This window comes from Mustela lutreola, chromosome 15, assembly GCF_030435805.1.
Source record: "Mustela lutreola isolate mMusLut2 chromosome 15, mMusLut2.pri, whole genome shotgun sequence".
In the NCBI taxonomy this organism is placed as follows: Eukaryota; Metazoa; Chordata; class Mammalia; order Carnivora; family Mustelidae; genus Mustela; species Mustela lutreola.
This window is the reverse complement of record NC_081304.1, coordinates 18,107,028-18,124,439: the sequence shown is the minus strand read 5'-3', so window position 1 is coordinate 18,124,439 and position 17,412 is coordinate 18,107,028. Positions and strand designations below refer to the sequence as shown.

The 17,412-nt window shown below is 44.3% G+C and overlaps 1 protein-coding gene across 1 annotated transcript in view; it reads left to right on the top strand.

Moving 5' to 3' along the window:
- Positions 1-17,412, top strand: part of DBF4B (DBF4 zinc finger B) — a 48,004-nt gene that overhangs the window by 12,825 nt on the left and 17,767 nt on the right. Inside the window, 3 exon segments of the mRNA XM_059148651.1 lie at positions 1,041-1,235; positions 1,714-1,779; positions 13,226-13,380. Of these exon segments, the coding sequence (XP_059004634.1) occupies positions 1,746-1,779; positions 13,226-13,380 (189 nt within the window). The 5' untranslated portion in view covers positions 1,041-1,235; positions 1,714-1,745.

The window sequence follows — 17,412 nt, the reverse complement described above, 5'->3', positions numbered from 1 at the left end:
ATCAAAGGAGAGGTCAGAGGTAGAGATAGAAATACTGCAGGCATTAGCATAGAGCCAATTGTAAAGCCATGGAGTTGAATGAGATTTTCTAGGGAGAAAGTGTTAATATGGAAGAGAAGAGGGCTAAGGTCTAAAGCCTTAGTATGCTGCAACATTTATAGGTGGGACAATGCCTTTGGATTCAGCAAAGGAAATTGAAGAATCATTGAGGGAAGATGAAAACTGGTAGAAATAGAAGCAAAATGAAGAAATTGGCTCAAGAAGGAGAGAATAGTCTGTTTCAGGGTTCTAAAAGTCAGATAGGATGAGTATAGCAAAGTGACCATAGGATTTGGGAAAATGGAAGTGATAGCTGACCTGGACAAGTATAGTTTTAGTGGATAGGTGAGGATCAAAGTCTAATTACGTGAGTTGGGAATAAGAAGTGAAGAATGGAGACACCTCTTTTGAGAATTTTTTTTGGAGGTAGGTAAGTGGAGAAAAGGGAGTGAAACAAAGATGTGAAGATGAAATGAAGTGTTCATGGGTTGTTGTTCTTTTGTAAATTGTCAATGTTCTGTAAGTGCTAGGCTTGTCTTGTTATTTTTTTTAAAGATTTTATTCACTTATTTATTTGACAGAGAGAGATCACAAGTAGGCAGAGAGGCAGGCAGAGAGAGGAGGAAGCAGGATCCCTGGGGAGCAGAGAGCCCGATGCGGGACTCGATCCCAGCACCCCGAGATCTTGACTTGAGCCGAAGGCAGCGGCTTAACCCACTGAGCCACCCAGGCGCCCCTTGTCTTGTTATTTATTATCTAACTCCCAAGAATTTCCAACCAGCTTAGTGTGAAGAATCACGAAGACTGGCTACCACTAGCCCCCAGCTTCCCGTCTTTTAAGGCGCAGGGTATCTCCTCCACCCAATGGCAAATCAAGAAATGAAGAGACGGTGGAGAAAGCGGAACTGAAAAGGAAGGGGGAAAGGGAGCATTTGCCGAGTTAATATTGACCTCGCAGGGCCACCGTAGGGCAGCCCCTCACAGCTATTACGCTATTTTAGGGGGCGGGGCCGACAGGAAATTTAAACCGAAGCCGCGACCGAGGGCGCCTAGAGACTGATAATGTACTCGTGGAGTTGCCGTCGGCCCTCGGACGTCTGAAATCGCTCATGGAGCCCGCGAATATAACGCGGAGGCCTTGAGGAAGGAGTACGGAGGCCGAGAAGGAGCCAAGAATTTGAGGGAGCCAGGAAAGGGTACGGATGCCGGGAAGGGGAAGATGGGGTAAGAAGGTTGGCGGAAGGGGTCGTGAGATTGTAGAGAGGATAAGGAATGGGGAAGGTGCACAGGCATTGGGGAGCGGATAGGTGCAGAAGCTGAGGAGGGTGGAGGGACGGAAAGAGCTCCCAGGAGTTGAGGAGGCAGAGGACTCGAGGGGGCGGAGGGACTGAGGGGACAAGAACCCGGAGGGAGGAATTGAAACGTACCAAGGGTGGCCAAGAGGCCGTGGGAGTTGAGAGCGCAGTCCTAGAGGGGCCGGTGGGACTGAGGGACCAGAGCCTTGAAGGGGGTGCGGGAGGTGTGATGGGATGTGGATTGGGATGGATTTGAGGCTTGCTGTACCCGGGAGCCGCTCCGGAGATTGTGCGGTAATTGGAAGGCGGGGGGGAGGGGGGATGATAGAAGGTCGAAGGCTAATGAAGGTGGTTCTGCTGCTGTTTTGTCCTTTCTTAGGCGACGGCAAATTCTCTGAGCTGCAGAGTTCTATGGCTGAGAGTAGGCTCCGGGCTCCGGACCTAGGTAGGTAACAGGTCACAACTAGGGATGCGAGGTCGAAGTTGCTCCTCCTGCACCAGAGTCTCTTGGGATGGAAAGGTCGAGAAATGTTAGCGCTGTTAGGGTTTTCTAATTACTTAGTGGTTTTGAGTGTGTGTGTATGGTGGGATGTCATTAAATCATTTAGGAATTCATGTTAAAGGGGTCAAATAAGAGCTTTCAGTCTGATAATACAAACAAGATTAGCAGATGGGGAGTCAGGATAGAGTCTTTTATTAAGCCCACATTCATGGTTATTTTTACCATAAACTTAAACACCGAAATAGCGTATTTCAGCACATGCTCACTTCCCTCAATCCTCCCCCTCCCACTTCTTTCAATATCTTCTAGTTTTAGTTCTGGATAATTACAGATACAGGCCTTGGTTGTTGCCTTTGAACGTTAATGTATTTTACTAAGTTATCCACTCTTCCTTTGCTGAAGAACTTTTCTCCAAGAGTTTTCAAAAGGGGGCTTTACGGGATGAATTTTCTGAGGCTTTTATGCCTGAGAATATCTTGACTTCACCGGTGTGTTAAAATTCTTAAGTCAAAGTTCTTTTCCTTCAACACAGTGAAAAATTACAGTATTTTCTTCCTGCAAAAAGTAGAGCCTTTGATAATTGATGTTGGTCTGATTCTTGTTCCTTTGTAAGTGACCTGCTTTTTTCATGAGAACATTTCAGATGATTCTCTTTATATTTGTTCTTAAAATTCACTGTAATATGACTATGTGTGAATTTTAGAGGGTTTTAAAAGCTTTTTAATTTTTTTTAAAGATTTTATTTATTTGACAGAGAAATCACAAGTAGGCAGAGAGGCAGGCAGAGAGAGAGAGGGGAGGAAACAGGCTCCCTGCGGGGCTCGATCCCAGGACCCTGGGATCATGACCTGAGCGGAAGGCAGAGGCTTTAACCCACTGAGCCACCCAGGCGCCCCTAAAAACTTTTTTATCACAATTTTATGGTTACATCATTTTAAAAGGCCAGGTCTCCATCCCTCCCTTTCTCTCTCTCATACACACACACACCCACACACACCCAGCAGTGGGAGTTGTTCCTCCTGATTGCCACTCCCTAGGGTGCTATTGTTTACAGCTGTTTTAGCTATTTCTTCTAGTGTTTACCTACTTATTTCTAAATAGCATACTCCTACTGTTTTTGTTGTTTTCAACTTAAATTATATCTATTGATTTCCTAGCATGGAAAATATTTTTTGTTCTCTCCCCACTTACCTGAGCGTGCGCGCGCGCACACACACATACACACACACACACACACACACACATTTCCCTCCTCATCTCTCCTCTTCTTAGTGCATATAAAGTCTGTTTTTGTTCATTTGTTTGTTTGGGCCCAGCACGGGGCCTGAGCTGAGCTAACCCACTGAGCCACCCCAGCACCCCTATATGTAGTCATTTTTGATTGGTCACTCATTTATTTGCATTATTATTATTATGGTTATTCACAGATGACCCATGTAGTAAAGTAGGAAATATGCCTCATTTTCTGTGAATGATGACTAATTCATGTCCAGATTTTACCAGAATTACAAACCTTCCCTCAGTGCCTTCAAGCTCATCAAAGAATCCATCAGTTTCTTCTTTGTCTGGAAGACATACCTTCTGAAATCATTTGTCTTAGTCTTCCAGTCCCGCCCAGCTATGCCTAGGCTTGTTGCACTGATTTCATCCTAGAATCTCCCTTCATCATTTTATGGATTTCCCTTTGCTTCTTTCCTGTTTAGGATCCCCTACATTCCAAATTCCTTTTTTCTTCTCCCTCATTTATTTCCTCATTTTGGTGGAGTACATCTTCTAATATAGCTTCCTGAGAAAGGTATATGACAGATAAATTTTTCAAGACCTGCAGGTCTGATAATTCTTCACTCTTTTTTAAAAGATTTTATTTATTTATTTGAGAGAGGGAGAGAGAACACGGGGTAGGGGTTTTGCGCAGGAGGGTCAGAGGGAGGAGGAAAAGCTGGCTCCCCACTGAGCAGGAAGCCCCATGTGGGGCTCAATCCCAGGACTCTGGGATCATGATGTGAACTGAAGGCAAACTCTTAATCCATTAAGCTATCCAGGCTCCCTGACAAATTTTTATTCTACCTTACATTTGAATGATAAAGAGTTAAAGAATTCTGGGTTGGAAATCATTTTTCCCCAGAATTTTGAAGACCTGTTCCACTTTTTTAAGTGTACAAATCTTTTTGTTTTGTTTTAATTTTTTTTTTTAAGATTTTATTTATTTATTTGCCAGAGACAGAGGGAGAGAGAGCGAGCACAGGCAGACAAAGAGGCAGGCAGAGGCAGAGGGAGAAGCAGGCTCCCTGCCGAGCAAGGAGCCCGATGTGGGACTCGATCCCAGGACCCTGGGATCATGACCTGAGCCGAAGGCAGCTGCTTAACCAACTGAGCCACCCAGGCGTCCCTGTTTTGTTTTAATTTTTAATTCCAATATAATTAACATCTTGTCTTATATTAGTTTCAAATGTACAATATAGTGATTCAACCACGTTCCACTTCTTGTAGCTTCCAGTGTACTATAGCAAAGTCCGATTCTGTAAATATTTCTGCCTTCCTCCTGAACACGATAATGGCCTAGACTGGTCTATCTCTGAACCACCCCTGCCCCCATCTAACACTGATTGTCTTTTTTACTTCCAAATTTTTCATTGTTATTGTTGTTTTATACAGTCAGTGATTGTTTAGATTTATACATATTTTTGCCAAATTTTTGGCATTTCAGTCCTTCTGGGTCTAGCTTCCTTCATCCCAAAGTACACCTCTGTAAAGTCCTTTAGTAAGAAGTGTTTGTGGATAAATGGGTTTTCTTTGTTTGAAAAAATGCCTTTGGTTTTCTTTGTTGAAAAAATGGGGGGGCGCCTGGGTGGCTCAGTGGGTTAAGCCGCTGCCTTCGGCTCAGGTCATGATCTCAGGGTCCTGGGATCGAGTCCCGCATCGGGCTCTCTGCTCGGCAGGGAGCCTGCTTCCCTCTCTCTCTCTCTCTGCCTGCCTCTCCATCTACTTGTGATTTCTCTCTGTCAAATAAATAAATAAAATCTTTAAAAAAAAAAAAAAGAAAAAGAAAAAAGAAAAAATGGGTGGCTCAGTCAGTAAAGCATCTGATTCTTGACTATTGATTTTAGCTGAGGTCGTAATCTCAGGGTTGTGGGGTCAAGCCCAGTGTCAGGCTCCATGACGGGTATGGACCCAGTTTAGGATTCTCTCCATCTCCCTCTACCCTTCTCGCCCTCAAGATTAAAAAAAAAAAAAAAAAAAGGAATAAAAAATAAAGAAAGTTGCCTTTATTTTGCCCTCACTCTTGGATAATTGTTCAATCAGATACAAAATTCTAAGTTGACATTTATTTTCTCTCAGTATTTTAAATATTGATTTTAGTGAAATAAAGCATTTAATAATTGAAGTAATTATTTTATAGTCTATATGATTATTCTGTTTGAAGCTCCTGGGGATCCAATTTTGGTGTCTCTTATTTCTGTTGATTCTTACCCACTAGTTTGTTTCCTTCATGTGTTTTATAATGTTGGAAGGTGAGTTAATGTTTGAGGATGCTTTATCTTTGGAAATTCTTGGAACCTTGAACTAGGCTGTGTACCTCTAGAACTGCTTTGCATTTGATTGTTTAAGGTATGCCAAAGACATGAGCTGGGATTATTATTTTTTTTTTTTTAAGATTTTATTTGTTTATTTGACAGAGATCACAAGTAGGCAGAGAGGCAGGCAGAGAGAGAGGAGGAAGCAGGCTCCCTGCCAAGCAGAGAGCCAGATGCAGGCCTGGATCCCAGGACCCTGAGATCATGACCTGAGCCGAAGGCAGAGGCTTTAACCCACTGAGCCACCTAGGTGCCCCGAGCTGGGATTATTTTTTGCTTTAATTTCTCTGCTTGGTAGTGGTCATCGTGGGTTTTTAGACCACATAAGTAATGTGAATTTGAATTCCAAATTCTTGGGAGGCCTGTGCTTATGAGTTCTCAGAGAAGATTTTTGTCATGCAGAGCCCAAGCTAATATAGACAGTATTCCCCCTTTGTCTCTTTTGGTGGATAGATTATTTTCTAATTTACCTTTTCTCCTAGATTCATGCAGGATTTCTCAATTCTATCTCCCTCCTTTAGGCAGGCACAAAACCTTATCTCCTGGGCCCATCTGGCTCATCAGTCCCAAACCCTTTTCTTTTAAGCCCACAAACTCCCCCAGGGCAGCCAGCATTAGCTTTTACCACAGTGGTTTTCAGTTTTCTCATCATTCAGGGCATTTGTGGGATCCTTTTATTTATTTATTTTGTGAATTTAGCTGTTAGATGGGATTCGTATTTATATTTTAGCCAGTATTTTTTTTAGATATTTTGTATTATGAAGGCTTTTAAATTACCTGGTCTCCAAAATGGCCTGAAATGAAGCCAAAATCTTCTTTCTCCTTAATGTCCTGAAACTTGACAGTGTGCCCTGATGTGGGACTTTTTTCATTCATGGCAAGGGCACTTGGTGGAGACTCTCAGTCTAGAAACTCATTTTCTTTCATTCTGGAAGTTTTTAGCACTATTTCTGTAAGATTCATCCCCTCCATTTTCTTTCTTTTTTATTTCTGGAACTTTGTATTATTCAGATATTGGATCTCATGGACCAATTCTTCGGTTTTCCTGTCTTTCTCTCCCACTTTCCATCTGTTTGTTTTTTGTTCTCTTCTATGTAGAATTTCTTCAACTTAACCTCCAATCATTATATTAAATTTATTTCTGTAATAGGTTTCTCAATTCCTAAAAGGCTTTTTTCTCTGTAGTTTCCTTTTTTTATAGTTGCCTCTGTGCTTATGGAAGGCATTGCTTTCTTTTATCTCTCTGAGATATTCATGGGGGTTTTTTTTCTTCTTCTTTTTTTTTTTTCTGTTTTCCTCTGCTTTCCTGTGTTGTATCTCCTCTAAGGTCTTTTTTCTGTTCATTTGGTAGTCAGATTTCTTGTTAAAAACTTTCCTTTTTCTTCTTTTTTAGAAGCTTTCTTTAAATATTTGATGGTCTTTCATAACCCTTTTTATTTCAAAGTGAGGTGATAAAATGCCAATTGGAAAGGACTGTCAGCAGTAGACTTGATTCTAAGTAATCAGGCTGGAACCTGGCAATTTTGGTGGGTGTCTTATAGCTCAGGCTGCTATAACAAAACAGCATAGACTGAGTAGCTTAAACAACAGACAGTTATTTCTCCTGTTACTGGAGACTGGTAGACCAAGCTCAAGGCGCCAGTAGATTCAGTTTCTGGTGAGGACTCTTCCTGCCTTGTACATGCCTATCATCTAGCTATGTGTTCATATGACCTCTTCTTTATGCCCTCCTGGATGGAGAGAGTGAAAGCTCTGGTCTCTCTCCTTCTTACAAGGACACCAGCCTCATGTTGAGGGCCAGGTTCTACATTATGATCTCACCTAAAGGGCCATACCTCCTACCACTATCACACTGGGGGTTATAAGTGTGGTGGTCAGCATTCTGGGAGCTCCATAGGGGAAGAGGTTTACAGGTCTCACTGTTCAATAGGTAGATATCCTTCTGTGTTTTCAGTGGGGCTTATCCCTGCTCTCACCTGTGCTCCATGTCCTCTAGCCCAGGGAGCTTTCACACTTAGCGCTGTTGACATGTAGGGCCAGGTCATTTTCCTGCAAGGACCTTGTCCTGGAAGATGTGAAGCTGCTTTCCTGGCTTCTGCTGGCTAGAAGCACAACCCCTCTCCATTGTGACCACCAACAATGTTTCCATCAAAATCTCCCCCCAGGGAAGAACCATTGCTGGAGTCTTCTCCTGGGGTGAGAGAGGGTTCCTGGTGACCGGCTAACCATTCCTTTTAAAGACTTTCTGATAGCCTCTTTCTCAGCCCCCGTCTTGTGCTCTAGCCTTCTCTCTCTGGCTCTGCAGGTGTGGGCCTTCCAGCTCCAGCTTCTCGAGGGCTTCAGAGGCCGCTTTCTCTGGGGCCTCTGCCTGCTTTCCACTCACCATCTGCTTTCCAGCTTCCACAGTTCAGGGGCATCTCTCTTGCCTATTGTCATCTTCTTGCCAGTTTCTTTGTCCATTTTTATTCTTTTATCTGTCATTTTAGTGGCCCTTGGGGGCGAGAACAGAAGTTCTTGCATTTACCCTCCACATATATTCAGAAGCCTGGACCATTATTTCTCCAAATATTTTCCTGTCTCCATTCTTTTTTTCTTTCCCTTTGCAGCCCCTCTGGGGTGTTGCTCACACTTCTCTTTCTGTCCTTTCTTAATATCTGGTTGGTCCACTTCTTTATCTCCTCTTGATACCTTCTGGAAGAGTTCCTCCACTTCAGCCACCAACTCACACTATGTTACAAGATGTAACTCACCTACTGAGGGTTTGGGTTTTTTCTTTTTCATTCTTTAAAATAATTTCAGGGGCACCTGGGTGGCTCAGTGGGTTAAAGCCTCTGCCTTCGGCTCAGGTCATGATCCCAGGGTCCTGGGATAGAGCCCCGATTGGGTTCTCTGCTCAGCAGGGAGCCTGCTTCCCCCTCTCTCTCTGCCTGCCTCTCTGCCTACTTGTGATCTCTGCCTGTCAAATAAATTAATAAAAACAGAGATCACAAGTAGGCAGAGAGGCAGGCAGAGAGAGAGGGGGAAGCAGGCTCCCCGCCGAGCAGAGAGCCTGACACGGGGCTCGATCCCAGGACCCTGAGACCGTGACCCAAGTGGAAGGCTGAGCCACCCAACCCGCTGAGCCACCCAGGTGCCCCAAGGAGAGAATCTTAAACAGGCTCCATTCCCAGCTAGGTGGGGCTTCGTCTCACAACCCCAAGATCATGACCTGAGTCGAAATCAAGAGTAGGACCCTTAAAGTAACTGCACCTCCCAGGTGCCCCACCCCACCCCCTTTTTTTAATGTATTTTTTATTTTAAGGAGGTGCATGCCCAACATGGGGCTTAAACTCATGACCTTGAGATCAAGAGCTGCGCTCTCACCAGCTGAGCCAGCCAGGTGCCCCTCATTGCTCATTTATAGTTGAATTATTTCTTTTTATTATATGAGCTTTTTTTAAGTATTGTATTTTTCATGTCTTTTATCTCCAGTTTTTTACCTGCTGTTCCTGTTTTATTATTTCCAATATTCTCCCTTTTTTGAGATGATTTGTAATACTTTAAAATTCTTTTCTCTGTCCAATCCATTACTTAGGACAGATAGATATGCTGTACCAGAGAAAACGTCTTTTTTTTTTTTTTTTTTTAGATTTTATTTATTTATTTATTTGACAGACAGAGATCACAAGTAGGCAGAGAGTCAGGCAGAGAGAGAGGAGGAAGCAGGCTCCCCGCCTAGCAGAGAGCCCGATGTGGGGCTCGATCCCAGGACCCCGGGATCATGACCTGAGCCGAAGGCAGCCACCTAATGACTGAGCCACCCAGGTGCCCCGAAAACGTTTTTTATATACTTTCTTTCTTCAGTTGCCTCATATTTTCTTATAAGCCCATGTCCCTGGGAGACAGTTAGCCACTCTGATTGATAACGTGCTTCTGGGACATAGATGCAAAAGCCCAGACCCTGTCCTCTGCCACTCCATTGCGTGCAGGGACTGGGGGTGGGACAGTAGAGGACAGCCCCTGGTCCCAGCATGGGCTCAGTCACTCCCTGTTTGCAGCCACAGCCTGTGCCCTCCCAGATACACACAGTGCCTTGTGCTGTTCGTCCTCAAGAGCTGTCTCCTTGGAGCGCCTGGGTGGCTCAGTGGGTTAAAGCTTCTGCCTTCGGCTCAGGTCATGATCTCAGGGTCCTGGGATCGAGCCCCGCATCGGGCTCTCTGCTCATCAGGGAGCCTGCTTCCCTCTCTGTCTGCCTGCCTCTCTGCCTACTTGTGATCTGTCTGTCAAATAAATAAATAAAATCTTTAAAAAATAAAAATAAAAAGAGCTGTCTCCTTGAGTTGTAATTACCTAACTCACCAAATGGATAGACGGTAGGGAGGAAGGTTCATTCAGACACCAGCGAGCTCGCGGACCCCTTGACCTCTTGTTATCTCTTTCTCATACACATGTGCGTATTTACCCTGTGCTAGGCTCCACACTGCCTTGATGGTACCCTGCTGCCTCTGGGGGGTACGGGGCTGCTTACTGGCCCTGCCCACTGCCAAGCAGTGACAGCACAAGTTGAAAGCAATCCCCAGTCTGTCCCCCACCTTCACACCCTGTCACCCTTCTGCTCTGAGCTTACTGTCCGCCCAGCCCCCAAGGCCCGGATCTGACATCCATCTCATTCCTCCTCACTTCCATGGCTTCTCTAGGTTTTATTTCTGTCGAGAAAGTCAGTGGGCCTTATGTGTTTATCATCTTGTTTGGAACTCGAAAGGAGTGATTCTGAGAGAGCTTCCTATGCAAGTACAGAATTAAAGTGTACACCTGAAACTAATAACAATGTTGTATGTTATTTATACTTCAATTAAAAAAGAAAAAAAGAAAAAAAGCAAGCTTTCTGGAGAAGTTAGCATTGGGAGGGATCTAGAATGGCCACAGTTAGAATAATGCCCAGGGCTAACTTTCGGCAGGTATTCCTCATTTGGCTAAATCCGATACTTCCGGCCAGTCCTCATTCAGAGTGGTTGGTGCAAGTTAAGTATTTGAATACCCACCCCCCCAATACCATTACCTGACACAATTTGCAGTATTTGATTTACTCCATATGGACTGTCCAAGGAGGATGGGTAGTAATTGTTATCACTATTTCAGAAGATTGGGAGACACTAAGAGAGATTGTGACCTGCCCAGGGTTACACAGCTAGGAAGAAGCAGAGGCAGGGACTCACAACAGGAGTCTTCTCTGTGAAATGCCAACCTGACTCTCCAGTATTTTCCGCCTCTGTACCTGACACTTTCAGGAAGAGGAAGGTTTAGGGGACCAGAAGTTAAGTGCCTGGAGGTCAGGCGCCTGCTGAGGATGGGAGAGCAGGCTCTGGTTTTATGGGAACAATACTGATATGTAAGTCAAAATCTCTTCCCTAAATAGTTCCCAGTCTAATGGGAGCCCAGAGGTTCACCCTGAAGAAGTAAACAAGAATATGAAGCTGAAAATACCACGAGGACAGACAGTAAGTGATATGGAACTCAGAAAAAGAAAAATACCATCTCACCAGGGCAGGCAGGGTTTAACTGAGCAGGTCCAGCTGGGAGTCTGATAGGGCAGTTGGTAGCAGTGATGCAAGAATTCATGGAATCAGGGGCTCCTGGGTGGCTCAGTGGGTTAAAGCCTCTGCCTTCGGCTCAGGTCATGATCCCAGGGTCCTGGGATCGAGCCCTGCATTGGACTCTGCTCAGCAGGGAGCCTGCTTCCTCCAATCTCTCTCTCCGCCTGCCTCTCTGCCTACTTATGATCTCTATCAAATAAATAAATTTAAAAAAAGAATTAGTGGAATCAAAGAGTTTTAGAAAACTTACAAAATTATCTGATCCGGGGGTGCTTGGGTGGCTCAGTCGGTTAAGCGTCTGCCTTCGGCTTGGTCACGATCCCAGAGTCCTAGAATCGAGTCGCACATCAGGCTCCCTGGTCAGCAGGAATCTGCTTTTCCCTCTCCCTCTGCCTCTCCCCCTACTCATGCTCACTCTTTCTCTCTGTCCAATAAATAATAAATAAAATCTTAAAGAAAAAAAAAAAATCCAGCAATGTCACTAACTATATCTTGGTATTGGCTCTTCCGGGTCCATTTTTTCAAGTATGTGACAAACTGAATTTGTTAGTTTCAAATACACTTTTTTATTTCAGGGAAAGTTTCTTCAATTGTAAGTTTTAGTATTCTGGGAATTTTTTGTTTTCTTTCATTGTGTTTAGGAACTCTTCTTATCTGTATGTTAGAACTTCTTTGCCTGTCTTCAGTGTTTATCACATTCTCTCAAATCCATTTTTATCTGTTTTATCTCTTAACATTTATTGTGAAAGTTTTCAGCCCTGCAACAAAGTCAAAAGAATTCCACACGAGCATCTGGACACACCGTTTAGTTTTACCGTTGATGTTTTACTATACTTATTTTATCATCATTGATTTTTATCTATCGTATTTTTTTTAAAGATTTTATTTATTTATTTGACAGACAGAGATCACAGGTAGGTAGAGAGGCAGGGAGGGGGGAGGGGGGGGAAGCAGGCTCCCTGCTTAGCAGAGAGCCCGATGTGGGGCTCCATCCCAGGAACACATGACCAAAGGCAGAGGCTTAACCCACTGAGCCACCCAGGTTTCCCATCTATTATATTTTTGATACATTTCAAGTAATTTGTAGACAGTAGTACCTTTCCCTCTAAATAGTTCAGCATGCGTTTCATTGACTAGAATTCCATATTTGTTTATAGTTTTTTCCATTTAATGTAAAATTTATATATAGTGAAATGTACAATTCTCAAGATTATATTCATTGAAGGTTTTGGGGGTTCCTTTTTTTAGCTTCATTGAGATATAATTTACATACTATAAAATTCATTTGTTGTAATGTATGCTTTCGGTGATTTTTAGTTAATTTACCAAGTTATGCAACTAACATACCAGTCTAATTTTAGAATATTTTCATCAACCCGAAAAGAACCTCATGCCCATTTTTAGTCACTCCTTATTCCGCCCACCATCAGCCTTTAAGTGACCGCTGATCTAATTTCTCTCTCTATTTTCCTTTTCTGGGCATTTCATATAAATGCAGTCATATAATATGTGGTCCTTTGTGTCTGGATTTTCTAATTCAGCATGTGTTTGAGGTTCAACCCAGTTGTAGCATGTATCAGTAGTTCAGTCTTTTTTTATTGCCCAATAAAATTACATTGAGTGGATACACCACATTCCACTTACCGTTTTATTTACATGAGAATTATTCCCTATTGGCTCAATGAACCAGGCTGCAATGAACCTTCTTGTATAGGTTTTTTTGTTTGTTTGTTTGTTTTTAGATTTTATTTATTATTAGAGAGTGAGAGAGGGGAGAAGGTCAGAGGGAGAAGCAGACTCCCCATGGAGCTGAAAGCCCGATGTAGGACTCAATCCCAGAACTCCGGGATCATGACCTGAGCTGAAGCCAGTCACTTAACCAACTGAGCCATCCAGGCGCCCTGTATAGGTTTTTATCTGGGCGTATGCGTTCATTTCTCCCTGATACAGGCCTAGGAGTTTAATTGCTGGGTCACATGTTAATGGTTAGCATTTTGAGACACTGCCTCACTTTTCTCAAGTGGCTGCACTGTGTTATGTTCCCACCATCCATGTGTGAGGGTCCTGGTGTCTCTGCATCCGAGCTTCACCAGGGCAGGAGCGCTAGTCTCAGGTTCATCTTTCCATGCCCGGGGCCTACCCGGGGCACGCCACGCAGAGGCCGTTGGTGAGCATTGCTTTGCTCGCGGGACTCCCTTAGCCCATGCTTCTCACTTTGTTCCTTTTGTCGTTCTTTTCTAGGGACTCAGCTGGGAGTTTCCAGTTGTCTGGAAAAATGCCGGAAGAACTCACCAAATGCTGGGAGGCAGCCCTTCTCTGGAAAGTCCTTTTATCTGGATCTGCCTGCTGGCAAAAGTCTCCAGTTTTTGACGGGGGCCATCCAGCAGCTGGGTGGGGTATGTGAATTGCTCCCAACCTGTGATGTCATGTGCCTTTGTGGGTGGTAGGGCAGGAGCTGGAGAGGAGTTCTGTCTGTGACTTCCAGGTATTTTCATTGGTATGACTACAGTTTCCAAAGCCATCCTTTTTAAAAATGAAGTTAGAGGGGCGCCTGGGTGGGTTAAGCCTCTCCCTTCCACTCAGGTCATGATCTCAGGGTCCTGGGATCGAGCCCTGCATCGGGCTCTCTGCACAGCGGGAAGCCTGTTTCCTCCCTCTGCCTACTTGTGATCTCTGTCTGTTGAGTAAAGAAAAATCTTAAAAAAAAAAAAAAATGCTTGGGGCACCTGGGTGGCTCAGTGGGTTAAAGCCTCTGCCTTTGGCTTAGGTCATGATCCCAGGGTCCTGGGATCGAGCCCCACATCGGGCTCGCTGCTCAGCGGGGAGCCTGCTTCCTCCTCTCTCTCTGCCTGCCTCTCTGCCTACTTGTGATCTCTGTCTGTCAAATAAATAAATAAAAATCTTTAAAAAAAAAAAAAAATGCTTAAAAAAAACAATGAAGTTAGAGGTGCCTGGTGGCTCAGTTGGTTAAGCGACTGCCTTCAGTTCAGGTCATGATCTCAGGGTCCTGGGATTGAGTCCCGCATCAGGCTCCCACTCAAATAAATAAAGTGGTTATGTTGTTTTTTAAATGGCTTTTAGCGTATTCACAGAAATATGCAAGCTAAGTGAATACACAGTCAGACTTAGAACATTTTTCATCACCTCCAAAAGAAAAAAGCCCATAACCATTGTCAGTCACTGCCCATTTCTCCTCAGTACCCCTAATCTGGATAAGCATTCATCTACTTCTTTTTTTTTTTTTTTTTTTAAAGATTTTATTTATTTATTTGACAGAGATCATAAGTCGGCAGAGAGGCAGGCAGAGAGAGAGAGGGGAAGCAGGTTCCCCGCTGAGCAGAAATCCCAACATGGGGGGCGCCTGGGTGGCTCAGTGGGTTGGGCCGCTGCCTTCGGCTCGGGTCATGGTCTCGGGGTCCTGGGATCGAGCCCCACATCGGGCTCTCTGCTCGGCGGGGAGCCTGCTTCCTCCTCTCTCTCTGCCTGCTTGTGATCTCTCTCTGTCAAATAAATAAATAAATAAATAAAATCTTAAAAAAAAAAAAAAAAAAAAGAAAGAAATCCCAACATGGGGCTCAATCCCAGGACCCTGAGACCATGACCGTAGCCGAAGGCAGAGGCTCAACCCACTGAGCCACCCAGGCGCCCATGCATTCATCTACTTCTGTCTCTATTCTTCATCCCTTTTTTAAATTTTATTTTTATTATAATTTTTTTAGAGTGGGGAGGGAGAGAGGGCAAGGGAGAAAGAGAATCATAAGCAGACTCCGTGCCCAGTGTAGAGCCCCACATGAGTCTCTATCTTCCAACTCTGAGATTGTGACCTGAGCTGAAATCAAGAGTCAGAAACCGAACCAACAGAACCACCCAGGTGCCCCATTATTTTATTTTATTTTTTTAAGATTTTATTTATTTATTTGACAGACAGAGATCACAAGTAGGCAGATAGAGAGGAAGGGAAGCAGGCCCCCCGCTGAGCAGAGAGCCCGATGTGGGACTCGATCCCAGGACCCTGAGATCATGACCTGAGCCGAAGGCAGCGGCTTAACCCACTGAACCACCCAGGCGCCCTATTTTTTTTTTTTTTTTTTTTTTTTTTAATGCTCATTTTCTGTGTAGTTATGATCATGAATACGTTTTTTGGTTTTTTGGGGTTTTTTTTTTAGATTTTATTTATTTATTTGTCAGAGAGAGAGAGCAAGAGCGAGCACAGGCAGGCGCAGAGTCAGAGGGAGAAGCAGGCTCCCTGTGGAGCAAGGAGCCCCATGTGGGACTCGATCCCAGGACACTGGGATCATGACCCGAGCCGAAGGCAGCTGCCTAACCAACTGAGCCACCCAGGCGTCCCAATGAATACGTTTTTGATTACCAATATTTTGCCCACAACCTTAATGCATTAGCACTTTCCTATCATTATTGTCCCTCATATGCATTATTTGTAATGAGCATATAATATTTTTTGAGCGGGTTATTAGTTTACTTAATTGTTCCACTGTGGACATTGAGATTATTTCTAAATTTTAGCTCTTTTAAATAACCCTGGTTAAAAAAAACTTTGGGTAAAAAGCATTTGCCATGTTTGTGTCCTTTAAAATATATATATTTTTTAAGGTTTTATTTATTTATTTGACAGACAGAGATCACAAGTAGGCAGAGAGGCAGAGAGAGAGAGAGGAGGAAGCAGGCTCCCCGCCGAGCAGGGAGCCCGATGTGGGACTCGATCCCGGGACCCCGAGATCATGACCCGAGCTGAAGGCAGCAGCCCAACCCACTGAGCCACCCAGGCGCCCCTGTCCTTTAAAATATTTTTAAGGTGCATGTGTGTCTTAGTAAGCAGCTGGCATGGGTAACTCTTGTGTTTAGAAAATAGGATGATGGCCCTTGGCCCCAAAGAGGCAGGCAGCTGGGGAAATGACTTGAATAAACTTGGAATGCAGAGAATTGTCAAAGGAACAGAAGCTCAGGGATATGGAAACTCAGCAGTGGGGAATGTACCAAATGATGATTATACACCTGCACCTGGCCCCAAATTTCCTTTGAACTTGTAGCCTGTTCTATCATTTAGCCTTTGGTGTGTAAAAAACCACCCCAGAACTGGGGCATAAAACAAGTTACTGAGGCACCTAGGTGACTCAGTTGGTTGAGTATCCAACTCATTTTTTTTTTTTTTTTAAGATTCATTTATTTTAGAGAAAGAGCACATGCGTGCGCGTGAGCCAGGGCAGGGACTGAAGGCAAGGGAGAGAAGCAGACTCCCAGCTGAGCAGGGAACCCAACATGGGGCTTAATCTCATGATCTCGAGATTGACCTGAGTTGAAATCAAGAGTTGGACACTGAAATGACTGAACCACCCAGGCGCCCTGAGCATCCAGCTCTCAATTTCAGCTTAGGTCACGATCTCGAGGTTGTGAGATTGAGCCTTGTGTTGTGCTCTGTGCTGGGCATGCGTGACGCCTGCTTGAGATTCTCTCTCCTCCTCCCTCTCCCTCTGCCCCCGCCCTCTCACCACCTGCTTGTCTGCGAGTGCTCTCTCCCTCACTCACTCTCTCCAAGACCGTTTCTGGTTTCATATTTTTGCTCCGTTTGGTGGTGTGGCCAAGATCACAGGTGCAGTGTTAGAATGCCACAGTGCGCCTTCACAGGAAAGCTGTGACCTAAGCTATTCTTTTTCATTTTTTTTTTAACTTTTTTTTTTTTTTAAGATTTTATTTATTTATTTGACAGACCGAGATTACAAGTAGGCAGAGAAGCAGGCAGAGAGAGGAGGAAGCAGGCTCCCTGCTGAGCAGAGAGCCCAATACGGGGTTCGATCCTAGGACCCTGATCCCTGGGATCATGACCTGAGCTGAAGGGAGAGGCTTTAACCCACTGAGCCACCCAGGCGCCTCTCAGCCCCTCATTTTTTTTGTTTTTAATTTTTTTTCTTTTTTTTTTTTTTTTTTTTTTTTTAAAGATTTTTTAATTTTTTATTTTATTTGACAGAGAGAGATCACAGGTAGGTAGAGAAGCTGGCAGAGAGAGAGGGAAGCAGGCTCCCTGCTGAGCAGAGAGCCCGATGTGGGACTCGATCCCAGGACCCTGAGATCATGACCTGAGCCGAAGGCAGCGGCTTAACCCACTGAGCCACCCAGGCGCCCCTAATTTTTTTTTTCTTTTTTTCTTTAAAGATTTTTGTTTATTTACTTGACAGACCGAGATCACAAGTAGGCAGAGGCAGGCAGAGATAGAGGAGGAAGCAGGCTCCCTGCAGAGCAGAGAGCCCGATGTGGGGCTCGATCCCAGGACCCTGGGATCATGACCTGAGCTGAAGGCAGAGGCTTTAACCCACTGAGCCACCCAGGCACCCCATCATTTTTTTTTTTTAATAAAAATTTTATTTATTTATTTGACAGATCACAAGTAGGCAGAGAGGCAGGCGGGGGTGGGG